At 41.2% G+C, this 27,049-nt stretch overlaps 1 protein-coding gene across 1 annotated transcript in view; it reads left to right on the top strand.

Moving 5' to 3' along the window:
• The first annotated feature begins 8,073 nt into the window (after positions 1–8,073).
• Positions 8,074–27,049, top strand: part of RGR (retinal G protein coupled receptor) — a 28,089-nt gene continuing 9,113 nt past the window's right edge. Inside the window, exons 1-3 of the mRNA XM_070945982.1 lie at positions 8,074–8,152; positions 8,551–8,707; positions 10,589–10,710. Coding sequence (XP_070802083.1) covers positions 8,074–8,152; positions 8,551–8,707; positions 10,589–10,710 — 358 coding nt within the window. The remainder of the gene's footprint in view (positions 8,153–8,550; positions 8,708–10,588; positions 10,711–27,049) is intronic.

The following is a 27,049-nucleotide window of genomic DNA, read 5'->3' on the forward strand; positions in this document are numbered from 1 at the left end:
TTAAGCCGTGCCTAGTTTTAGCTTTCCCTTCAGAGCATTCAGCCTTTCTTGAAGTGACCTTCCTCGATGTCAAATGATGTATGCATTTGACATTGAATTGGAAAAGATTGTTATAATACCATAGATACAAACAGGATGCTGAGACCCTAGAAAGACTGCAGAGAAGAGCAACAAAAATGGTAAAGGCTCTGGTAGCTAAATCATAGAATGAACGATTCAAGAGAACTAAGGGAACTAGGTATGCTTAGCCTAGTGAAGAGGAGGCTTAGGGGCAACATGATAGTTTTCTTCCAGTACTTGAAGGGCTGTCACCAGAAAGAAGGGGTCAATTTATCAGGACAAGAACCAACCCCAAAGGTACTTTTTCAAAAGGCAACTGGACTTCAGTCCAATTGCCTTTTGAAAAAGCCATTTTGGGACAACCATGACTGAGAATCTCCATGTAGAAGTTGCAATGGGTGGAAGCTGATAAGGCTGGAAGGCTGGAAATAAGGAGGAGTTTCCTGACAGTGAGAACTGTCCTCCCAGAATTGCAGGTGCCTCCATCGCTGGAGGTTTTCAAGAGAAGATTGGACAGCATTTGTCAGGGATGGCATAAGGACGCCTGCCTTGAGGGAGACCTCCAAGGTCTTTCCCAACCCTCTTATTCTATGCTCTATGTTCTTTCCAATATTCTCGGGGGGGAAAAAAAAAAGAGCACGTGGCTATAAAGAATCTGTATCACAGCCTAATACAAAAAGATGTTCATAAAAATGGATAAGTGAGATCTCAGATGTAATTCACAAGTTTAAAATATCTCATCATTTTCCTGATGCTCTCATAAAGCATAAGAATTCTGCTTAGTTGCCAGGATTTTCCATGGGTCTCCTAGGCGAGACCCTACCAGGACCAATTTTGGTTAGATTTTCAAGATGAGCCCGGTTCAGCTAGGTGGTACCACTTAGTCCTGGGAATAATAATATTTATAGACTGTCATGATTAATAAGGCTGAATCAGAAACTGCTCAAGGAAGTGATATGTTTTGGGATGCCAAGAAACAAAGCAATCTCAAACACAATTCATAACCCTCCAATAAACTACATTTTGTGATCTATCATCTGCAGAATCATCACCAAAATTCTCTGACGCTTGGAAGAGTTGCATTCCTCCAAATATTGCAGAGACCATAGTTCCCATAGTTCCCATTGGCCAGGCCAATCAGATGGTGTAAGCAGCTCAGTAAACTCTAAAGTACCCCTGACTGTGGTGGATTGTAGTCTGGATTCCCAGGAGGGAAGGGCTGCCTTCCAGAAGAGCAAGAGACAGCAAAGTTTAGATAGTTTGATTGGGAGGAAGAGACTTAAGATGGCTCCTCCCTAGAAGTTCTCAGAGCATATCCATATTGATGCAAGTAGTTGCTTTGACTGTAATTTTGTTGCTTGTATCCTTGTGATTTATATTGATATTGATTGTTTCTTAGGATGATTTGATTGCTTATTGTACCGTATGACTGTCACTGGGTGTTGTGCCTTGTGATTCTTGAGTGTATCTTGTCTTTTTATGTACACTGAGAGCATCTGCACCAAGACAAATTTCTTGTGTGTCCAATCACACTTGGTCAATAAAGAATTCTATTCTATTCTATTCTATTCTATTCTATTCTATTCTATTCTATTCTATTCTATTCTATTCTTCTATTCTATTCTTCTATTCTCTTCTATTCTAGTTTGGCAAGATTCTGTCTATAGATAAGGAACAGTAAAGGAAACTGTTCCTTACCTATTGACAGAATCTTACCAAACTAAAGCAACTACTTGTAAAGGAAACTGCTTTGGAGTAACTCAACATATCTATCTTGGTTTTCTAGCCTGGCAGAGACACTTTGTACCCTATAGGCAGGTAGGGATTGCCATCAGTGGGCTTTGTTTCCATTGTCAAAGAAAGACCCTTCATTTTAGACTACATTGAATGAGACTGCTTGTGATTCTCTACCTGTCTGCATAGAAGCACGACCATGTTAGTCAGTGGTGGCAGGAAAATAGAAGGAGTTTGGTAACACCTTTTCTGATGAACACATTGTATTAAGAGGCAAAAGCTTTCTGATGAAGTAATCTACAGCTCCCTTCACCTTATTTACTGGTTTGTACTTCTTATTCACTTTTTCATTTGCTAATGAAAGAGTTTGTTACACAAGAGAAACAGAAGGATAATGAATGAAAAAGGATTATTGATGGTGTTCCTTGCCAAAAACACAAGGAAGAATCTGATTAAATGGACAGCAATGTACTGATTTGATGTTATTTGTGAGTCAACATTAAAAACACATCATACTGATAAACTAAACAAGTCCAACACTTTAATTCAGTTCTCATCTGCTGATGATAGCAGATCCTTTGTTGTACAAACTCTCATCTAGTTGATGATTGTGCAAAACCAGAGAAGGAGATGATTCAATCATCAAGGCCAGTGGATCACAGAAAAGAAAATATCTTCTTTTCAATAAAAATGTATTTAATAGAATAGCCAATAGAAAATAATGAAAGGATGAGTAGGTTCATACATTATTAAGTGGTGAAAATATGTATAAAACCAGTGGAACCGTTTGCCTCCAGAAGTGGTGGGTGCTCCATCATTGGAGATTTTTAAGAACAGGTTGGACAAGCATTTGTCTGCAATGCTGTAGGGCCTCCTGCTTGTGCAGGGGTTGGACTAGAAGACCTTCAAGGTCCCTCCCAACTCTGTTATTCTGCTATAACTTGTGGGATTTGTGGATTACATTATAAGAGAAGACATTGGAGATACTGGAGGAGGAGGAGGAGGAGGAGGAGACTCATGTTGGTAGCTGAAAACCAGGGGAAGTCTGGAAGCATCTTTTCAGACTAGCACATTTTATTATTGGTCATGAAGTTTTACTTCTTTAAGAAAATTTTTGCAAGCATCATAGGGATTGGAGAACATTTTCCAAGGCACAAGATGCTCACCAACCTCCCTATCTCAGACAATTCCCATAGACCTTTGCAGAAAATTGGTTTCAGCCACAACTGGCAATTCTGGAAATGAGCCTAGCACAGGACTTTTATCTGTGATTACATTTTATTTTTCTACCTAGATCTCCCTGGTAGGAAGGTCTCAAAAATTCAGAGTTGTCTTCCTTTGCTGCCAATATGGCATTTTCAGTTCACATTCCATTCTCTTTCAGCAGCTTTGAGTGCTAAGAAGCTTAAGTGGATTGATAGAACAGTTCACATCACATGCTCTGACTTTCATTAGCGTAAGAATTTTGTGCAAAAATAAAATGACTGTGGACTTTATGATGGTTTTATTGCTCTCTTGATACCGCACTTTATTCTTCTTGTCTCGGCCAGGTAGACTTCCTTGAAGAGAAAGAAGGCTGAAGATAATAACTTGGAGCAACTTAGATCCTGTGACAATACCTCTAGCTCCATCAGACAACCACATCTGCCTATCCCAGGTCTTTGGGGAGGACTCGATAGGTGGACAAAAGTGCCAAATCCAATCTAAACATCTGGCTTATCATGCAACCAAACCTTATAATAATAGAACTGGTGGGAGCACAAAATAGACAAAATTATAGTAAAGGCTGCATTAACAGAGGGACAGAATCAAAATCACCTTAAGTGTCAAAACCACTTTATAAGGCCTTGGTAAAACGACATTTGAAACAAAGCATCCGGCTTTGTTTCAAATTAAAATTTGAAATATTAAAAAAAAAAGATGTTGATACTCTAGAAAGAGTGCAGAGAAGAGTAACCAAGATGATTAAGGGACTGGAGGATATGTCTAGTTTAATGAAAAGAAGGACATTATAGCAGTCTTCCAATATTTGAGGGGTTGCCACAAAGAAGAGGGGGTCAATCTACTCTCCAAAGCACTTGAAGGCAGGACAAGAAGCAACGGATGGAAACTAATCAAAGAGAGAAGCAATTTAGAACTAAGGAGAAATTTCCTGACAGTTAGAACAATTAATCAGTGGAATGTCTTGTCTTCAGAAGTTGTAAATGCTCCAACAGTGGAGGTTTTCAAGAACAGATTTGACAATTATTTGTCCAGAATGTAATAAAGTCTTCTGCTTGAGTAGATGGTTGGATTAGAAGACCTGCAAGGTTCCTTCCAACTCTTATTCTGTTATTCTGTTAAGGAGATAACAACATCCCTACCAAAAGTAGGGCAAGCTACTATATATAAACAAGGATCAAACTCCACACACTAGTACTGATGATGTTACCTTGTTGGGTAATGAAAGGTCTCCAAGCAAACAACCAAGCTGAGATAGCATCAAAGACTCCAAAGCATATTTTTGCTTTGTTTCACAATAAGAAACCCCCTCTCCTTTTCTCCTTTGTTCCCCTGATTAGTGATTTAATCATATTTGTTTATTTCTAGTGACTCCCTAATTACATAGTATTTGCTTTGGCCACCATTCTTGTATTTTTTAGCTCTTTTTTCCCCCAGAATTAGCCGGGTCCATTCTTAAAACTTGTCTCTACAAAAGGCTTCTTGTGATCGCACAGAATGTTTCCTTTTGCATTATGCAGTTCCAGGCATGGGAGGGATACGAGGAAGAATTTTTCAAGGATTGTTGGGTTAGGATTAACACACAAAGCTTTTCTGTAAGGTTTTCCACGTGGTCGGGCCCTTTAAGAAGGTAAGATTTGTAGGTGATTGGATGGAAGAAAGAAAATTCAGGACAAAGAATTGACCAGGGCAGTTAGCTGGGGGAAATCCAGACCTTGGAGGAGGGCTGGAGTCTTTTCCTTTTTTATTGCAAACATGGTTAATTCAGCATATCCTATTCCTGATGGTTTCACTGAAAGTGAGGTCTTCACCATTGGCACAATCCTGCTGGTTGAAGGTAAGATGGGCTGCTTTAAAGAGTCAGAAGGCTGTTTCTGCCATTCTCTGCCATTTCAGACTTTAAGAATGGAACAAGGAAGAATTTAAGACAGAAATTACACTTATACGTTGACTATCTCTCTTTCCTATGGATACTCCAAAGCCTTCAGTTTGGACAACCTTGGTCGACTCTGCACTTAATTTTAGTACATGTGTTCAAGGCTCCAAAACATTTGAGGGAAGTATCTAAAGAAACATCTCTTCCTACTCAACGCTGCTCAAAGTGTTTGTGATACGCTATGCGATATCAGTGAAGAGAGGTGGTGGTTGTTGTTGTAACTCTTGATTGTGGAACCTTCACCCCGTCTCCCTCTCATGTGTGAAAATACATTACATAGTACTTAATACTAGAGTCTAGAAGCTAAATTGTACAATGAACTATTTATTTATTTATTTGTTTGTTTGAATGTTTTCATCAAGCATGTATTAGATAACAGATATAAGTATAAACATTTTTATGAATACATGAAATGGATATGAATAAAAGGGAAGATTAGGACCGGGACGGTAGGCACGCTGGTGCGCTTATGCACGCCCCTTTTCCCAGATTGAGGGAACTGGGTATGTGTAGTCTAATGAAGAGAAGGGCGAAGGGTGATACGATTGGGATCTTCCGGTACTTGAAGGGCTGTCACAGAGAAGAGGGGGTCAGCCTGTTCTGCAAAGCACCTCAGGGCAGGACAAGAAGTAACGGGTGGAAGATTGTCCAAGAGAGATTCAATCTAGAACTAAGGGTTCGGGTTTCCGGACAGTTTCCTGACAGTGAAAACAATTAATCGGTGGAATGACTTGCCTCTGGAAGTTGTAGATGCTCCATCACTGGAGGCTTTCAAGAAGAGATTGGACAGTCATTTGCCTGAAATGGTTTCCTGCTCAAGCAGGGGGGTTGGACTAGAAGACCCCTAAGGTCCCTTCCAACCCTTGTTATTCTTCTTAGTTCACAAGCATGGGAAAGAACAAGAACAAGAAACAAGAAAATCTTCTCACTGAAGTTGGAAGGAATTTGAGAGTCTTATATTCACTGGAATGCTGGTCCAGAGACCACAAGATTACCCCATACGTGGATGTATGCATCTGCCTATTTTTGTATCTTACTTGTATCATGGTTGTCTTGGTTGGATAGTGCAAACCATCTTGATAATAGAGAAAAGGCAAAATAAAATAGAACATAGAATAATGGGGTTGGAAGGGATCTTGGAGATCTTATGACCCAACCCGTTGCCCATGGCAGGAGATCCTATAGTACCATTCCAGACAAATGACTCTAACATCTATTTTTTCCTAAGAAGTGAGGCCCACATCTGACTCCAAAGCAATACTATTGCCAAGTATATAGTCTAAGAAAGAATTAAGCATGAGAGGGCCTTCCCTTTCTACTCCAGCGCCTGATCCAGGTACCAGAAGTCCTTAAAGAATCAGGCATGTTCACCCCAATTGAGTTATTTACTTATTTAAGAGGTAGGGCAAATAATAATAACCCCAACCATGTTATTTCCACCTTCTTAACAATAACTTTCCTTTCCCTTTGCTAACAAGCGACTTGACCTTTCTACTTCTGTCCAAGCCAATAAAGATGTTCTCTCTGTGAATTCATAGAGGAGATATTAAGTGGTGCAGCAACAAAAAAACCCTATTTCTGGACAGATTTTCCCTGAAGGCAGAGAAAAAGGTACATGAAACGGAAATGGTTCACTTGATGGCAAAGGAATATTACAACATCGTTGTCTGTTGTAAAAGCATTTAGGTTGGGGGGCTTCTAAAAATGAAATAAAGAGATATTTCTGTTTAGAGATATAAGTCATGAAGATCAAGTTTGATCTACCCTGCTTTCTTTGTGTAAATGTATGCATATAAAATGTGTTGGTTTATACATTTATTTACCAAAGCTTTATTCTACTGTATTATCTGAAGATTCCTGATGGTCTATAATGAAAATCTTCTTTGTTCTTTCTGCATCTGCATTGAAAGTAGCAGTCTAATCTACTTTGGTGAAATATTCGGAATTAATAGCGAGCTACACAAAATCCTAGAAAACCACAGAACTTTGCATTATACTATGCAAAAGAGTCCTTTATTTTGGAAGCTTGCTTAAAGAGAGTCTTCCCTTTGTCTGGCATTTAAATCTTGGAATCATGGGGTTGAAAGGGACTTTAGAGGTCTTCTAGTCCAACCTCCTCTCTGGAGGGAGCGTTAAAGCCACAATCCTTTAAAAGGGAGGGGGGGCTTTCAGAGAAATAGACACCTGGATAGGAAACTGAGCAATTCCCTCTTGCTATAGTTATTGTTAATGTTAAACTGTAAAGATTTTCAATTTAAATCTATATATGTAAATTAACATCTGTTCTTTTTTACATAGATATGACCTTTGTGGTTCTCGTTTTGGAAACAGATTTCATCTCTTTGGGCTATTCTAATGCCTTATAGAAGTTTTTTTTTTCCTTTTAACAGCAACTTTATATAATATATTAGATGCAAGTTTTGAAATTCAGATGACAACCCTTTGGCTGGCCTTGTTGATCTCAGAGGTTAAGGAAGGTTGGCCCTGAATGGAGAGTCACTGAAATTCCAGGGTCTTGAAAAAATAATTCCCAAGAATAGACTGGCAAACTAGTTTCATAAGACTGCCAAAAAACCTGCCTGGAATCACCCAAAGTTGCGTTTCATTCAAGAAATCTTTATTTTGAAGTCCAACTCATGTTGAAAAATAGTTTACCCCTAATGGGGGTGAAAACACTGTTTAATAAACATAGTAAAACCTAGGTCCTACCTGACCTTTCTTTCCAAACAAAGCACCCACAGCATTGATTAAAGAGAGATGCTTTTGTGTCCACATGAGAAATACCTTTCTGAAATGAAGGGATTGCATGACTCAACCAGCAGTCACCACCAAGCCAGTTCCAGATCATGAGCGAGCCGTGGCTGTTTTTCTCTCTCTGACATTCTCTCTTTCGTGAACGAGAGACCCTGGAGAAGGGAAGGCAGATAGTTGCTGTTCCTTCTTTTCAAAAGAGCTAAATTTGGCAGTAGCCAAACACTTTCAGGAGGCAATTGTCTTGGGGTTTTGAAGAGCAGAAAGGCGGGGGAGGGGAAGAGGAGGAGGGAGAGGAAGGGAGGGAGAGAGGGAGAGAACAGCAACAGACAAGGTACAGTCTAGGTTAGTCTGGTTTTACAACTCCAAAGATGTCGGCACCTGACTCTCTTCCAGAAGGATTTACTGAGTTCGAAATGATGAGCTTTGGCACAATGATGCTGACGGAAGGTAAAGTGGGATGGTTATGCAACATAGACCAAACTGGATTCAGGTCTTCTTCCTGAAATTACATTGCTAAGCAAAAAAAAGTTTCAGAAGCCTGACAGTTGGACGTCACAGAATTTATAGTAAGGACTTCATCTAAGTCATGCAGCCTAAATTATTTATTTTTGGGGGGAACTTGACCAGATGAAGAATTCATAAAACGTTCATTGACAGAAAATGTACATTTTCCATACTGTTTTGCATATTTAATCTATATGAGATATACAAGTTATTGTTCTGAATAAACAAAGTTGCAGCGTTTTATACCTTTGTTGTTGTTTGGATTTGTGCTGATCAACCTGGTGTAAGGGTCTGAGACAAAATTACAAATCACAATAAAATGATTCTTTTTTATATTTTAGCTTTGTTTGGATTCTCTCTGAATGTGTTGACCATCGTTGCTTTCTGGAAGATCAAGGAGATTCAAACCCCTGGCAACTTTCTGATACTCAACCTCGCTTTGTCTGATTGTGGCATTTGCATCAACGCTTTCATCGCTGCTTTCTCCAGCTTCTTAAGGTAGGTTTTATTTATTGGGAGAGATGGCTATTTTGTGCCTCCGCTTAAAAATAGCACTGAAACAACTGCAGAGCTGTGTGTCCTCTGAGCATGCCCTGTCTCCAAACTGATGCTCCCTCAGAGCAGAGAATCATTTTCAGTACCTAACTTCTCGTTCGTGGCACTTTTCATGCAAATATAAGTCTTTGGCCATTCTAACTTGAAGATACATCGTTCCTGTCTGGGGGAGAAGGGAGGGAGGGAGGGAGGGAGGCCAGGTTATTCTGTAAAGCAGTTCTATTGCCAGGCAGAATTGACAAGGAGAAGTTGCCACCAGAAAAGGGTTTTGGTTGGTCTTAGAAACGCTAGGCAGGTCAGAACTGGTTAATATGTGGATGGGAGATCTCCAGAAAAGCTTAGAGTGGTGAAGTGGAAAGCCAAAATATACCCAAAGAAGGCAAAAAAGGTTGAACTGAGAAGAAAAAAAATAGATGTGGGCATATTCCGCATATTCTGCTTTCTTTTTTCATCAAGCCGGGCTGGCTTAACATATTTTTAAATTTTAAATTTTTAATTAGTTTGTCATTTTAAACTGGGGCCAAATTAATATATATTCTTTTAATTGTTCTTAATGTTTGTATTGTATGTTTTTATCTGGCTGTACACCGCCCTGAGTCCCCTGGGAGAAGGTGCGGTATATGAATTTGAAATAAAATAAAATAAAATAAAAAATAAATATTGACAGAAATGGAGGATGCCTCAAGAGAGTCATGTTCTACCCAACACCAAAATCACGTGAAGCATTAGTAGCTCTTTATGAAGCCTTGGGAAGGCCACGTCTGCAATACTGCATCCAGTTTTGGTCACCCCATTACAAAGCAGATATTGAGACTTTGGGAAAAGTGCAAAGAAGAGCAACCGACTGTTCACCGCCCTGAGTCCTTTGGGAGAAGGGCGGTATAAAAATTAATTAAATAAATAAATAAATAATAACAACAACAACAACAACAACAACAACAACAACAACAACAACTAAGATGGTTGAAGGCCTGGAGACTAAAACATATGAAGAAAGGTTACACGAACTGGATATGGCCAGTCCAGAGAAAGGAAGGACTAGGTGAGACATGATAGCAATATTCCAGTATTTGAGGGATTACTACAAAGACGGGGGGGGGGTCAACATTTTCCAAAGCACCAGAAGGCAGGACAAGAAGTGATGGATGGAAACTAATCAAGGAGAGAAGCAACCTGGAATTAAGGAGAAACTTCCGAACAGTGAGGAGAATTAACCAGTGGAACAGAAGTTGCCTCCGGAAGTTGTGGGTCTCCATCACTGGAGGTTTATTAAGAAGAGACTGGACAGCCATTTGTCTGAAATGGTCTAGGGTTTCCTGCTTGAGCAGGGGGTTGGACTAGAAGACCTCCAAGGTCCTTTCCAGCTCTACTCTGATTGATCTCCTACAATAGCACATTCAGACATTCGAAAGTGGCTCAAGAAAAGCAAACAAAACTGGCAGGAAGAGGCATTTGCAAAGGAGAAGTTGGAGGTAGCCAAAAGAATTAAGGACCCTTTTTTGTGAGGCTGTTTTAAATGTCTCAGGCGGCATCTCGGAACCTTCCAACAAAGGAGCTTTGACTTTGTTTCTTGGTCCCCATGTTTAGAACCTGCTTCCTCATTCTCAGAACCAGAGAAAACATGACACATTTTCACATTGCCTTGTATAATTCATGACTCTCTTTAGCAGTGCGTGCTGTGAATTTTGGATGCTATCATCTGGAAGACATCCAATACTGCCAGAAAGAATCTCTGAAGTGTCCATTTTGCTAACATTTAAGGGAAAAAATGCTCAAGTCCTCCTCCTGACATGTTTTCCTACCGTGTCATTGCTTCCCTTTCAGATATTGGCCCTACGGCTCTGACGGCTGCCAAATTCATGGCTTTCAAGGATTTTTAACAGCCCTAACAAGCATTAATTGTGCAGCTGCAATTGCGTGGGACCGATATCATCAATATTGCTCCAGTAAGTCTCTGGCTGGTTATTATTATTTTTTAAATGTATTAGTTGCATAATTTAGGGATAACTGGATATACAGAAAATGAGAATTGTGGCCAAAAGGCACCTATACATTAAATGATCTAGAACTGTGATGGCGAACCTTTGGCACGCGTGCCAGAAGTGGCACGCAGAGCCAACTCTCCAGGCATGTGAGCTGTCGCCTGTTCCTCTTCCGGGTTCCGGCGCACTGGATAGCTGGTCTTCACAGGAGTGAAGTTTCTGGCATGCAGGAGTGCTAGAAACTGAAAGAGCAGCCACCCAGGGCAGATGCGTGTGCCAGGAAAATGATATTCTGGTTTCCAGCATGCACATACACGCCGGCCACCTGGTCTTCCAGTTTCTGGTGCGCATGCATGTGCAAAGACCAGCTGGCCAGTGCACATGTGTGCACCAGGAACCGGAAGGTCATCTTCTCGGCGTGCGCATGCGGCTGCTCTTCCGGCACTCCCACATGCGTGAAGACCAAGCGGCTGGTGTGCCAGAACCTGAAAGAGCAAGGAGAGCAGAGCTGCCAGACAGGGTGGGTGGGCCGGGGCTTCCCGCCCAAGTGGGCTTCTTGCGTGGTCCCAACCCTCCAGCCACTGACGCCCAGGGCAGCAGGGCAGCATTTGCTGGCTGGGCGGAAGGCTGTCCTGCCCGCTGCTCCTGCCGCTGCGAGGGGCTTAGGTTTAGGTTTAGGTTTACTTGGATTTATATACTGCCCTTCTCCCGAAGGACTCAGGGCGGTGAACAGCCAAAGATAGAACACATACAATATAACATTTAAAAACAATTTAAAACATATTAAACAAATTTGGCACATACTAATTAAAACAACCCCTTTGAGGGCACGGCGGAAAGTGCGTAAATCCTGGATCCTCCGTATCTCCAGAGGAGCTCGTTCCAAAGGGCAGGTGCCCCCACAGAGAAGGCTCTTCCCCTGAGGGCCGCCAGTCAACACTGTTTGACCGATGGCACCCTGAGGAGCCCCTCTCTGTGGGAGCGTACTGGCTGGTGAGAGGCTTCCGGTGGTAGAAGGCGGTCTCGTAGGTACCGAGGTCCTAAGTCATGGAGCGCTCTAAAGGTGGTAACCAAGACCTTGAAGCGCACCCGGAAGAGGGTCAGCGGCGTTTCTTGCGCTGCCACTTCCGGACGGGATGCTGGAGCAGCCAGGAGGAAAAGGAGGGGTAGCCACCATTGGGAAGGCGAACTGCCCCAGGAGGGACAGAGGAGAGCTCAGGTCCTCACGCATGCAGATGCTGCTGAGGGGTAAGAGGTGCGCCAGCCGGGAAGCAGCTGGGAAGGGTGGGTTACGCTGGCTTGTTCTCGGTGGTGGGCTGGGGAGGCACTTCATCCTGGCCAGAGTTGGGGCAAAGCTCTCCCACCTGCTGGCCCCCCAACCTGAGCCCCAGGAATGCCAACGCCCCTTACCTCCAAAGTCAGGAAGGGGCTCCGGCTTTCCAATGGAGGGAGGTGGCATTCCCCACCCAACTCTCTCCCCATCCAGGGCTGTGGAACCGGGTCGTCAGAGGGGACCCCTTGTTGTGGTCCTGCCACCCCAACAAGGATGAGGGGGGCAGGCAAGGGTGGGACAGGAAGGCATGAGGAACCCCCAAAAGGCCAGGCAGGGCCAGCGCATGCTCATCGGACAAGTGGTCTTTGCACATGCATGCACGTCAGAAACCGGAAGACCAGGTGGCCAGATCATCTGCTCTTCCTGTTTCCAGCATGTGCGCACACACTCCCCTTTTCCGCACTCAGTGCGGAAAAGGTTCACCAACACTGATCTAGAAGGATGACCAAACAGTCATTTAAAAATAAGAATTCTCAGATTTTAAGGAGGCAATCTTGAAAGGAAACTTTAGGAATGTATTTCCAAACCTTGGCCACTTTAAGATAGGTGGAATTCTCTCAGAACTCTGCTCCAAAATGAATACTAAGTCGTCTGCAAATGCTTGTACTTTGTATTTTCTTTTTTTTCATTTCCAAACCTTTTCTTTCTGGATCTTGTTGGATCTTTCTAAGCAAGACTTCCAAAGTTAACATGAATAATAAAGGAGATAGTGGACATCCTTGTCTTGTGCCCTTGCTTATGTTAAAATTTTCTGTTATATCCCTATTTACTATTACTTTCACCATTTGTTTGGAATATATTGCTTGGATCATATTTGCAAAGTTTTCAGCAAAGTCCATACATTTTAATTGTAGTATTGTAAATTGCCAGTTCATATTATCAAAGGCTTTTTGCACACCCAAGAAGGTCAACGTTAGCTGTTTTTCAGAGTGAGCTTTGTCAGATCCCTAAGAGTGATACTGCCAATCAATTTTTACAAATGTGTTATTGCTTAACGCATTGTAAGCCGCCCTGAGTCTCCAGAGAAGGGCAGCATATAAATCAAATTTAAAAAAATTGGGAGAAGGGGGAGAGTTGGATTCGATTTACTAGCATTGCCTGTGTCAACAGATATTTTACAACCGATATCCTGGCGTCAAAAAGCCCTGAGATCCTCTTAACGTGGAGGAATGTTTATGATAGCCATGTGGGTTGTTTCACTTTAAAGGATAACGGTGTGAATACATGTTTGCTCGGGTTCTCAGGGAAACTAGTAAAGAAAACATCTTCACACTTGTGTATTGGCTAAAATCTGCATTCTGACTTAAAGGGAGGGGCCTCTACTGCTTTAATCCTACTTGTCTTGCCTAAGGGTATTCAGCTCTTTCTTTAACTGGGTTGCTATCACTTCTGCTTAATAAAAGGTTCCTTTTGAACGACCACGTTTCAAGAGTCTTTACTTTCTTAAGTTGGAAGGAGAGGCAATCATTACAGTTCCAATGCATTCACAATAACCCTCACATTATTTTTCAGTTGTCTTTTAGGTAGGAAACCATTCTGATCAGGGTGTATAAATTCATTTAGAAATCTTTTTAATCTCTCTGAAATTATAGAGGCATATATTTTATAGTCTACATTTAATAATGATATTGGCCTGTGGTTTTTTATCTGTTGAGGATCTGAATCTTCTTTTGATATTAAGGTAATGTATGCTTCTGTCCATGGGTTGGGGACCTTGGCCTCTAATAGCACTTCATTATAGATCTCCAGCATTGGTTTGTAAATTTTTATATAGTTCTCCCAGAAGCCCATGAGGTCCAGATGTTTTATTGGTTTTTTGCCTTTTAATTGCTTCTGTTAATTCCATTGTCGTTCCATGTCAGGGTGTGTAAGGACCGGTTCGGCGGCAAACAGTCATTTCATCCTTCTGGTATGCCAGGACAGTTGGCCAGCTTTTTCCAAATATTGTTTTATTGCATCGTCTGACCTTTTTTCTTGACTGTAAAGTTTCCTGAAAAAAATTGTGGATTATTTTTTTAATAATAATCATCTATCAATTTGTATATCATTTTCTTCTCTTTCTTTTTTTTTCAATTTATATGCTAGCCATCTATCTGGCCTATTTGCATTTTCAAAAAAGTTTTGTTTCGCCATTTTAATTTTTTGTGCCATTTCATCTTGTATTATTAGGTTTAGTTTTATTAGTTCAATTTTTTCTTTTATCTTATTATTTTGTGTATCATTCTGCAATTCTATATCCAGTTTTTTAAGTTCTTCTTGTAGTGTATTTTGCTGTTGTTTCTTTTTTTTTTTACTTTTTCTTGCTATATATGTTATCGCTAATCCTCACATGTATGCTTTTGCTGTGTCCCAAATAATTTGCACTGATGTTTCTTCTTTTCTATTTTCTTTAAAGAATAATTCCATTTCTTTTTTTGAATCGCTTGTGTGAACTCCTTATCTTTTAGAATACTTTGGCTCAGTGTCCATCTCGGTTTCTTCCTTTGTCCCTTCCATGTACTTTTTAATGGATTGTGGCCAGCCCATATGTTCACTTCTATATCTACCTCCTGGACATCTGTTCTTATTTCTGATGACATCCACACCATATCTATTCTCGACAATGATTGATGTCTATTCGAGTAAAATATATATTGGTTTGTCTTTGGGTTTGGGTTTGTCTCTCCATATATCCTATAAGCCTATTTCTTATGTCATTTCAAGAAAGGATTTTGGGAGTGTCCTTCTTATTTTTTTACTTTTTTTACTGCTTCTGTAATCTATTTTGGCACCCACAATTGCATTGAAATCCCCTATCATATGTATGCTTTCATAGTCCATTTCTGTTATCTTTTTTTGGAGTCTTTTATAGATTTCTTCCTGCTTATTGTTTGGAGCGAATATTGCAATCAAAAGAATCTGTTTATGGTTTATTACCACCTCAACCATTAATATTCTCCTTTGTCTGCATATACTTGTTTGGTTCTCTGACATATAATGCCACTCCTCTTTTCTTTTGATGTGCTAATGCAAAGTATAATTTCCCAATTTTGGGGTATTCCAATAGGTTGCCAAATTGTTTTTTAATATGCACTTCTTGAAGACAAATTAGGTCCAATTTTAATCTTTGTAGTTTTGTGAAGGTTTTTTTTTCTTTTCATGGAAGAATTCAATCCATTTATATTAATTGATAGCATCTTTATTTCTTCTTCCATCTTTTCATTTATATATAGGTCTTGTCCTTCTAGTTGTTCTTATCTCTCTGTGTCTTTTTATTCTTGCACCTTCTCATTCTGCTTGCTCTTTTTTCTCCTTCTCTCTTTCTTCTTGATCTATAGCCTTTTCTTCTATTAGTATTTCATCTTGACTTTTACTTTCTATCTCTTCTCTACTTTCCTGTTCTTCATATGCAGTAAAGTGATGCTCAAAGAATTTGTGTGCTTTATCTAGTGTATCCACCCTAATTTTTTTATCTTGCCAGATAACCAGAATTCCTTCTGGTATCAGGCTTTCTTTCCTATCTTAGACATATTTGGCATACTTTTCATCTCTACCACTTATCGGAGGGGGGAAAACAAAGAATTATATCTACCCAGAGAAAGACCATTTCCCAAACCCCCAGGTACACCTCCTTCAGTTCTCTGGCATAGTATGTCAGCATTCCAGAAAGTCCCCAACTCCAAATAAAAACTCTGAGACAGGCATTTCTCAAAGTTCCATTTATTAGAGAAGATAAACTAGCACATCTGAGAAAACCCGAATCTGAGGGTTCCGGTTTTCCCTCAGTAAGTCAAAACCCTAAATCCAGCCCCTTCACCCATCAGTCTGCCACATATGTCGAGGGTCAAGTATCCCTCGACACAACGCCACCAAGCCAGCAAGAGACACCTCTGCAGGGGCTGGCAACGAATCAATGGAACAAAGGGACCACATTAGGAATGGTGGAGGGGGTGTATTGTGAATAGGCTTTCTGTCCACTGTGATAACAGGTGGCGGACAGAACACGGACAAAGGGCGGGAGTTAGGTGATGGGCGACCTGAACGGCAACTGGGAATGACATCATAAGCCCACGACCCAGCCATGAGCGAGCAGATTGGTGGCTGCAGATGACCTCATAAGTCCGCGCCTGGAGGGAATTGGGACGAGCGGCAGATTCAAAGCCCAACAGCTGATAGGATTTAATGCTGATTGAACAACTGCCATCACACACGCCCTATATAAACAGGTGGGCGGAACACTCAGTGTCTCCGACTTTATTCTGAAAACAGACCTCAGCGCCTACTGTAAAATGCCACGAAGTTACTATTAAACCGGGTTTGATCCTACTGTTGTGTGAGTGCGTAATACTTTGCCCGGCGGAGCCGTGGTGTTACCAGAGGGGCTGAGAAGATGGTCCAACCATCATCCATCCCAACTTGAGCCATCCCTGCAACCACTCCTCCTCTAGATGCAGAAACATCAAGACCTTGAACGAAGGGAAGAATGCTATTATTTCTAACTAGCTAACCAGCTAATTCATGGCCCTACGCAAATGGGGGGAAACATACTGGACTTAGTTTTTGTCTCTGGACAGTGGTTGAGTGATCTTGAGATAGGGGACATAGTCACCGAGCCCTTGTCATGGTCGGATCACTCTCTCCTTCGCCTTGACCTTCGAACCGCGGTACCCCGCCGCAGGGAGGTGGAACCAGTAAGATGGCACCGCCCCAGGTGCCTGATGGAACCTGATAAGTTCCAGATGGAGCTTGGGCCAATCCCTGAGGATCTTGCTCACGCCTCGACTGGAGACTTAGTGGCCGCCTGGGATAGGGCGGCCGCTGGAGCTCTGGACTGAGTCGTGCCTTTGCAGCCTCTGACCCAGCGCCGATCTCACCTGGCTGCTTGGTTCACCGAGGAGCTGAGGGAGATGAAGCGCTGAAAAAGATGCCTAGAGAGTAGTTGGAGGGCTAGTCTTTCTGAATCGGACCGGACACTGGTAAGATCTCATATTAAGAATTACCTAGTGGCGATAAAAGCAGCAAAATGTACCCATTTTGCTGCTCTTATTGCATCATCAGATAATCGCCCGGCCGCCCTGTTTAGGGTGACCCGCTCCCTGCTCCACCAGGAAGCGTGGGAGGACCCCTTGGAGAGAAGAGCCGAGGATTTTGTTCAATATCTGCATGACAAAATCACTCAGATTTGGGAAGGTCTGGACTCCGACTGGGTAGGTCCAGCGAGGGTGACGGAGGCAGGTCTTGAGAATGTTATCTGGGATGAGTTTGATCCTGTGACCCCAGATGATGTGGACAGGATTCTGGGCAGATTGAACGCGACCACATGTTTGTTGGACCCGTGTCCCTCCTGGTTAGTGCTGGCTTCCCGGGAGGTGACATGAGGGTGGCTCCAGGGGATTATAAATGCTTCATTGGGTGAGGGTGCCTTCTCCGCTGCCTTGAAGGAGGCAGTGGTGAGGCCTCTCCTCAAGAAGCCCTCCCTGGACCCGGCAGTATTGGCTAATTATCGTCCAGTCTCCAACCTTCGCTTTGTTGCGAAGGTTGTTGAGAGTGTGGTTGCGCGACAGCTTCCCCAGTACCTGGATGAAACGTCGTATCTAGATCCGTTCCAGTTGGGTTTCAGGCCTGGGTACAGGATGGAAATGGCATTGGTCGCGTTGGTGGATGATCTCTGAAGGCTCGGGGCAGGGGTTGCTTCTCTGTCCTGGTCCTGTTACATCTCTCAGCGGCTTTTGATACCATCGACCATGGTATCATACTGCACCAGTTGGAAGAGTTGGGAGTGGGAGGCACCGTACTACGGTGGTTCTCCTCCTTTCTCTCCGACCAGTCACAGTCTGTGTTGACAGGGGGCAGAGGTCGACCCCGAGGCCCCTCATATGTGGGGTGCCACAGGGGTCAGTCCTCTTGCCCCTTTTGTTCAACATTTATGTAAAGCCACTGGGCGAGATCATCCGTGGTTTCGGGGTGAAGTACCATCAGTACGCTGACGACACCCAGCTGTACATCTCCACCCCGGACCACCCCAACGATGCCCTTGAAGTGATGTCCCAGTGCCTGGAGGCCATACGGATCTGGATGGGGAGAAACAGGCTCAGGCTCAACCCATCCAAGACTGAGTGTCTGTGGTTTCCAATGTCCTGATATAGTCAGCTGGTGCCATCGCTGACTATTGGGGGCGAATCATTGGCCCCCACGGAAAGGGCTCGCAACTTGGGCGTCCTCCTGGATTCATGGCTGTCTTTAGAAGAGCACTTGATGGCCGTGACCGGGAGGATTTTTCATCAGGTCCGCCTGATCCGCCAGTTGCGTCCCTTTCTAGATCGGGACTCTCTACACACAGTCACTCACGCCCTCGTCACCTCTCGTCCGGACTATTGTAACGCTCTCTACATGGGGCTCCCCTTGAGGTGCACTCGGAGGCTCCAACTGGCGCAGAGTGCGGCCGCATGGGTGGTTATGGGGGCAACGTGGAGTTCCCATGTAACTCCTCTCCTGCACGAGCTGCACTGGCTCCCGGTGGTCTTCTGAGTGTGCTTCAAGGTTCTGGTTATGACCTTTAAAGCGCTCCATGGCTTAGGACCTGGTTATCTACGGGACCGCCTGCTACCACCAATAGCCTCCCACCGGCCAGTACGCTCCCATAGAGAGAGGCTCCTCCGGGTGCCGTCGGCCAAACAATGTTGACTGGCAGCCGCTAAGGGGAGAGCCTTCTCTGTGGGGGCACCTACAATCTGGAACGAGCTCCCCCCGGAGATACGGAGGATCCCGGATCTGCGCACCTTCTGTCACGCGCTTAAGACTTTCCTATTCCATCAAGCTGGCCTGGCCTAAATCTTCTCCCCTTTTTAAATGTAAATTTTTAAATGTAAATTTTAATTTGTTTTAAATTATGGGGTATTTTAAATTCAGCAAAATTATTTAATTCGTTTTTATTCTATTTTAAATTTTTGTATTTATGTGTTTTATCCTGTGGCTGTTCACCGCCCTGAGTCCTTTGGGAGAAGGGCGGTATAGAAATTTAATAAAATAAATAAATAATAATAATAACTATATTCACTCTCCTAAATCCACCGTCCTACTTTCCCAGGCACATGGGACATGACAGCGTGGAAGCTTCTGGTGCTAATATGGCTTCCAAAGCTGACATACTGTCTATAAAATTATACTCACGATCCAAAATTTCCAATCACCACCGTTTAACAAAAATATATCTTTGTGATCTACAGAATTAATAGTCCTAAGAAGTCCATTGAATACTCATAATTCCCTTAAGGGTAGGTGCTTCCTCTATCCTCTTCCTCTGACAGTTTAAATTTATAATCCACGTAATTTTATCCACACTCCTGTTATTATAATCCTCCGGGGTTAACTTTTTTTTTTTTTATTGCAAAAGTTTTACAATTACATTTTCACCCCTTTTTCCCCCCCCACCTCCCCCCCCAAACTTCCCGACCTCCCTAACCCTCCCTAACCCTCCCCTCCCCCCAGACTTCCCTATAATATACTCATAATCATGACGAACCCTAATATAAAACTTATATATAAACTTGAGCCCCTCCCTCCCCTGTATAATTTTTCTCTTTATCTCATTACTTTAAAAAATTTCTAGTACATTATTTTCAAGTAAAAGCTATTTGATACTTTCTAGTTTGATATTTGTTCTGAACATATTCTATCCACCTTTTCCATTCCCACTCATAAGTCTCTTGTGAACAGTCTTTTAAATATGCTGAAATCTTCGCCATCTCTGCAAAACTGGCCATCTTCAAAGTCCATTCCTCAATAGTGGGCAAAGCTTCATTCTTCCAGTATTTACCTATCAACAATCTTGCTGCTGTTATCATATACAATATCAATTTTGTTTCACCCAATGTAAAACCCTTAACTATACCCAATAAAAACAGTTGTGGAGAAAATTGAATTTTTTTCTTCAAAACATTCTGCATGACCCACCAAATTTTTATCCAAAAAGCCTTAACTTTCCTACAGGTCCACCAAACATGATAATACGTAGCATCCAAACATTCACATCTCCAACATTTTGGCTGAACATTAGGGTACATACATGACAACTTTTTGGGATCTAAATGCCATCTATAAAACATTTTGTAGAAATTTTCCCTCAGGTTCTGCGACTGTGTAAATTTAACATTCTGAACCCAAATTTTTTCCCATATTTCCAGCATCACTGGTTCTTCAAAATTCTGTGCCCACTTAATCATACAATCTTTAACTAATTCAGTTTCTGAATCTCTTTCTAACAAAACATTATAAAGCCTTTTGATATGCATTGGACCTTTCTCTCTTATATGTCTAACCAATTCTTCCTCATGCAACATAGTACCAGTTTTTTGGTCCTCTTTCCATCTCAATTGTAATTGATTATATTGTAACCAAGTTAAATTAATCCCTTCATCCAACAGTGTCTGCAATGTCTTCAGCTGCCATCTGCCCGCATCTGTAAAAAGAACCTCTTTATATAAAAACCCCCCGAGTGACATTATATTTGTATTCCACAAAGTATGACCAAGATCCAGCCATAACGGTATTTTATAATCCCATTTGAATCGGTGCTTCTTCCAAACTCTCATCAAAGAGTCTCTAAGTATATGACTTTTGAATACTTTATCTACTTTGTCGTCGTAAAATAAGTAAGCATGCCATCCAAATTCAAGATCAAAACTTTCTGCATTCAATATTCCAGTCTTTTTCCTTCCAAACCAATCACTTGTTAAAGTTAAAGCTGCTGCATCATAATATAGCTGTAGGTTTGGAAGTTTAAGACCTCCTCTTTCTGGAACATCTTGCATAATTTTCAATTTCACTCTCGGCTTCTTCTCGTTCCAGACAAACTTATTCACTCCAGATTGCCAAACTTTCAATTGTTTATCACTTTTAAGCACCGGAATCATTTGAAACAAAAAAAGAAATCTTGGCAAAATGTTCATCTTAACTGCTGCTATTCTTCCAAGTAAAGACAGCTGCAGTTTTTTCCAAGTCTCCATGTCTTTCTGCACCTCTCGCCACAACACCTCATAGTTATTTTGAAACAATTTCATGTTTGATTCTGCAACCTGAACTCCTAGATATTTTACCTTAGGTACAGTTTCAAAACCTGCCCTCCTTTCAAGCTCATGTTTACGATCTTGTGTCATGTTTTTAACTATCATTTTAGTCTTTTTTGGATTCAGTCTAAAGCCTGAGACTTTACCATAGTCTTGTATAATGTCCTTCATCAGGATTATTGATTCCATTGGTTGTGATAGGGTAACAACCAGATCATCTGCAAATGCCTTTATTCTGTAATCCTCTTGCCTAATCCTTATTCCTTTCAAGGTATTAGAATCCCGTATTGTATTTAACAAGACTTCTAGTGTTAGAATAAATAAAAGTGGGGACAACGGACATCCCTGTCTTGTTCCTTTTTCAATTTTAAACTCTGTTGTCAAACTTCCATTAATGATGATCTGTGCCTTTTGCTCTTGGTAAATTGCTGAAATCGCCTGTATAAATTGATCCCCAAAATCCATCTTTTTTAAAGTCTTTAGTAGAAAATTCCAATCAACTCTATCAAAGGCCTTCTCTGCGTCCAAAAAAACCAGCACTGCAGGAATCTGTTTATTCTTCTCAAGATATTCCAATAAATCTATTACTTGCCTTACATTATCCTTCATGTGTCTGCCCTCGATAAATCCCGCTTGGTCCTCATGAATCACCTTTTGGATTACTGGCATCAACCTGTTGGCTAATACTTTCGCATAGATTTTATAATCTGTATTCAAAAGAGATATTGGTCTATAATTCTCTGGTTTTTTAGGACCGACTTGTTCTTTTGGTATCAAAGATATGTAAGCTGTTGTCCATGATGGGGGTATTTTACCCCCTTGTTGAATATTGCAAAATAAATCTCTAAGTTGTTCCACCATTTCAGCTTGCAAGGTTTTGTAATACACTGCAGTCAAACCATCCGTACCAGGAGATTTGGCTGTTTTTAACTGTTTAATTGCTACTATTATCTCCTCCTCTGTTATAGGATAATTCATTCTTTCCTTTTGTTGATCAGTAATTTTTGTAACTCTTTTATCGTTTAAGTATTTTTCTATAAATCCATTCTGCACCTCCTCCTTGGCATATAATTTGGTATAATAGTCCACAAAAGCTTCTTTAATTAATTTTTGTTGAAAAATTTCTTTCCCTCCAATATCAATACTATCTATAGTCCGTATACTTTGTTTTTTCCTCAATGTGTAAGCCAACCATCTGCCGGGTTTATTAGCGTTGCAAAATGTATTATGCTTCGCATATTGTAAGTTTGTTGCAACTTGTTCCGCCATAAGCATTTGAAATTGGTCTTTCAAAAGTTTTATAGCACTGCTTATTCTTTCATCTGTTGGATTTTTAATAAGTAACTGTTCTTTATTCTTTATTTCTATTTCCAATTCAGATCTTTTCTTTTGTCGAAACAGTCTATGTTTAGAGTTCATGTAGATAAGTACCCCTCTCATATAAGCTTTACTTGCGTCCCAGACAATTTCAATTGGGGTACCTTTATTCAGATTTATTTCAAAAAATTCTTTCAGATGCTTTTTAAGTTCTGTTGTATTTTTTTCATATCTAAACAAGTTCTCATTTAATCTCCAGGAACGTCTCTCAACCTTGTCCATCTCAATTTCTATCCATACTGGGCTGTGGTCAGTCAAAGTTCTTGGAAAAATCTTTGTTCTTTTTGTCTTGACAAGTAAATCATCTGACAACAAGATAAAGTCAATCCTAGAGAAGGATCTCTGTCTATCAGAAAAGAAAGTGTAGTCCAGTTCTTTTGGATTATGTATTCTCCAAACATCTTTTAGTTCCATGTCTTCTTTCATGTCAAAAAAAGTCTGTGGTAGTCTGATTCTAGACTTTGCCAAACTCTTTTTATCTAATTTAGAATCAATTACTCCATTCCAGTCTCCCATAATTAAAATAGATCTGTAATCCCATTGCAGTATTTTGGTATGTAGCATCTTGTAGAAATAGTCCTGTTGTTGATTGGGAGCATAAATTCCAATCAAAAGAATTTGGCCCTTTGCCGTGAGCAATTCAATTGCTACAAACCTACCATCTTCATCTGTTTCTATAACTTTAGCTGTTAATTTTTTATTTACATAGATAACCACACCATTCTTTTTTTGCGAAGTTGAAGATATAAAATGTGTTCCTAGTTTGGAGTTTATCAGATATTTTTGATCTTGAGTTGTGATATGCGTTTCTTGTAAACAAATTATATCATTATTAAATTGTTTCAAATATGTAAATAATTTCTTCCTTTTCTGTGCTGAATTCAACCCATTAACATTCCAAGATAAACACTTAAAGGTCATGAGCCTCTTTTCGGAGCACAGAGCAAAATACTTGAAGATCATCCGAAAGCTTCGATTTCGCTCCTCCCATAGCTCCAATCTCTTGTGCAGTACTCTTAACTGCCTCCTTGTCTTGTCTCTCCTGTTGTTGTTGTTGCTTTTGTTTAAGTAACTTAGATTGAGCTCTAGTTATACGTTGATCCTTAAATTCAATCATCCGAACCGAGTCCAAAATTGGAGAAGATTCCAGCAAGGGCTCATCCAAAAAACCTCCTTCTGCACCTTGCACTCCTTCTAATTCCTGCTTGGACTGTTCTTGCAATTCTCGTTGAGGTTGCTTCTCTTCACTCTCTTTAATCTCCAAAACTGTAGATGTACGTGGAGATGGTGTTCTTTCCTTAAGAATAGTAGTATAAAAGTGTTGTGCCTTCTCCACGGTATTCAAACGACATCTTTCTCCCTTGTATCTGAAAATTATCCCAGCTGGTGCGTCCCACCGGAAGGGTATCTGTAAATTTTGCAATTCCTTAACAAGAAAGCCAAATTCTTTTCTAGCTTTCAACATTTTAGGAGGGAATTCTTTATAAATTCCAATTCGTGAGCCCCCGACTTGTACAGAAGTGTAAAAGGATTTTTGCAGGATATCATTTCTTATTTCTCTTTCTGTAAAATATATGACCACATCTCTAGGTAATTGTCTTTGTCTGGCCACCCAAGAGTTCACTCTGTAAATTTTGTCTATTTTATGAAAAACCACATCAGGATTAACTTGTAGAATCTTAGCCAAGGCCTCAGAACAGACTTGTCTCAAATCCTGTCTTTCCTCCTCTCGAATTCCCCGAAGCCGTATAGCGAACTCCATTGCCCTGAATTGTATCATAACAATCTCGTCTTCAACTCTCTGCATTTTATTGTCAACATCAGCAATTTTATAATCATTGTCTTTCATCTTTACATTAACTTCTGATTTAAGTTCTTCAACTTTAGAATCAACTTTCCCAATAAATTCTGCCAGGCCAGATGCCACTTCTGATATTTTTTTGGTCACCTTGTTTTGATTCTGTTTCACCATATCTTTAACTTCATTAATTTCCTGCATAAATTCCTGGTGTGATTTTTGAAGTTTATCATCTATCCCCTGATGTGATTTTTGAAGTTTGTCATCTATCTCCTGTTGAGATTTTTGAAATTTATCATCCAGAGTTTTAGAAATAAATTCTTTTAAATCTCCCACATCAAATTCTCTTTTTTGAGTCTGTAACTGTTGAGCAGGGGGAAGCTGCGTTTCATGTTTGTGTGTGGGGGATCCCCCCCCTGTTGCCTTCCCTTCCTGCTTCTTTGAAGCCATCGTGCCACGTGAGCTAGTTTTTCTGAAGAGGGAAATTCCTTTTCCTTTCCCTCTTCCACAGAAACTTCTAAAAAAGTCCCCCAGATTTAATCAAGTGAAACTGAAGTAAAACAGTCAAATTTTAGAAAAAGAAATTTTTTCTTTAGATAGAGCAACTTTGTAGCAGCTTTATAACTTTGTAGCAAAGCAGGAAGGCTTCACAAATCCACTTTCACTAGCTCGTTAACTCAAATGCTGGGCGCCATATTTTTCCAAATCACTTTCACTCACTCGCTTTCTCTTTTAAATTAAAAAGTCAACAAAGCACTAATACTTGCAATTTTCAAGTTTCTGGATTCAAGTTGATATTTCCGCTGTTTGTTAAGATTAGTTCCTTTCGCTTTAAGAGTTTGCTGCTGCCGGCTTGTTCTGCTAATTAGCAGAAACGTCCCACGCCGCCCGGAGTTTCAGCAGGTTGGAAGGGAGCCACGCCTGTTTCCTCCCCAGAAACAATTCCCTGGGGGGTTACAGGGGCTCAACCTGTACCCTGCTGTCTCTTCTCCTTCAATCTTCAAGATTTTGGAGTTTTCGAGCCGCTCCTCGATCGCGGGGCGGCTCTACAGGCGGCGGGGCTGGCGGTCTTTAAAGAAACACCGCCGTCGCCGAGGCTCGCAAACCGGAAGTCCGGGGTTAACTTTGACCATTGAAGTTCTCCAGACAAGCGAAATCAGGTGGGAATAATGTAGCCCTGTTTCCCCAATCCGTTTTGCAGTGACATCACTACCGGAAGTCTACTTTGTTATGCCCTTCAGGTTGCAGCCCTGATGATGATGATGATGATGATGATGATGATGATGATGATGATATAGAAAGGGCTGCACTTGAAGCTACTATTAATGTATAATAAACACTCTTAATTTTAGTGGGAGAACTTGGTACGAAAGTCCTATTGTAAAAAATGCAGTTTAAAATGCCTTAGGTTGGCCACTTTTATTCCTGTGGCCTATTTTCCCACAGTAGATGGCACCAAGGAGATTCGAAAATATTCAATCCTCTGCTGCCATCTAGTGACTGTCAAGATTTTTCTTCCACCCAGACATGTTAGGCAAAAATAAAATAAAAACCAAGCAAAGCAATCCAGTAGCTATTACACAAATTATTTCAGAGGGAAAATTCTGCTCAGATATCAGGAGCAAAGTGAGGTAACATGTTTTATTGGATGTTTCAAAAATAAGAGCAGAACTGGATAAGAGTTGGCTGACAGGAATACCTTTTCTATTTCTAAATACCCAACACTCCCTTTTTCCCAAAGAGCCCCAAATTATGCCATAGAAATTGGTATAGGAGAAGGACAAGCAGAGACTGGAGGAAGAGTTAAGAGAGTAATCAGCCTGGAATCATTACATTCCAGTGGTGGGTTCCTCCCGGTTCGGCCCGGTTCTCCCGAGCCGGTAGCGGTGACGATATGACATCACTGAACCGGTTCTGCCCCCCCACCCCCCGCTCCTCCCCACCCCCCGCATTATTCTTACTTTTTATTTGGCCCCACCCCCAATCTATTGCTGCCCCCTGAGTCCCAGCTGATCGGCTAGAGGGAAAAAACCTGTTTAAACTCTTGCCGTGGGGCTTCAAAGGGCCGCCCTACAGCTGATCAGTGTTAAAAGAAAACAAATGAGTAAACCGGTGCCTGCAAAAAATAAATGGGTAGATCGGTACAGCTCTGCAAGCAATTAAAAGCCTGGTAGACCAGTACCTCTGCTAAATCCTAAAGAATTGTCACATGACCATCAAGCCACGCCCACAAAATAAGCCACGCCCACAGAATCGGTAGTAAAAAAATTTAGAACCCGCCCGTGTTACATTCCTACAAATGGTCCAAGTCCAATCCCTCTTGAATTCCATTGACTCTTGTTTTTTTTTTTTTTTATTGCAAAAGTTTTACAATTACATTTTCACCCCTTTTTTCACCCCCCCACCACCCTCCCACCCTCCCCAAACTTCCCATCCTCCCTAACCCTCCCCAACCCTCCCCCCCAGACTTCCCTATTACATACTCATAACTAATAACACTAATAAATAAACCTGAACCCATCCCTCCCCCTATATAATTTTTCCTCTTTGTCTCTTTACATTAAAATATTTCTAATACATTATTTTCAAATAAAAGCTATTTGATACTTTCTAGTTTGGTATTTGTTCTGAACATATTCTATCCACCTTTTCCATTCCCATTCATAAGTCTCTTGTGAACAATCTTTTAAATACGCTGAAATCTTCGCCATCTCTGCAAAACTGGCCATCTTCAAAGTCCATTCCTCGATA

Source organism: Pituophis catenifer, unplaced genomic scaffold, assembly GCF_029215685.1.
Source record: "Pituophis catenifer annectens isolate HBS135680 unplaced genomic scaffold, rPitCat1.0.hap2 SCAF_6, whole genome shotgun sequence".
In the NCBI taxonomy this organism is placed as follows: domain Eukaryota; kingdom Metazoa; phylum Chordata; class Lepidosauria; order Squamata; family Colubridae; genus Pituophis; species Pituophis catenifer.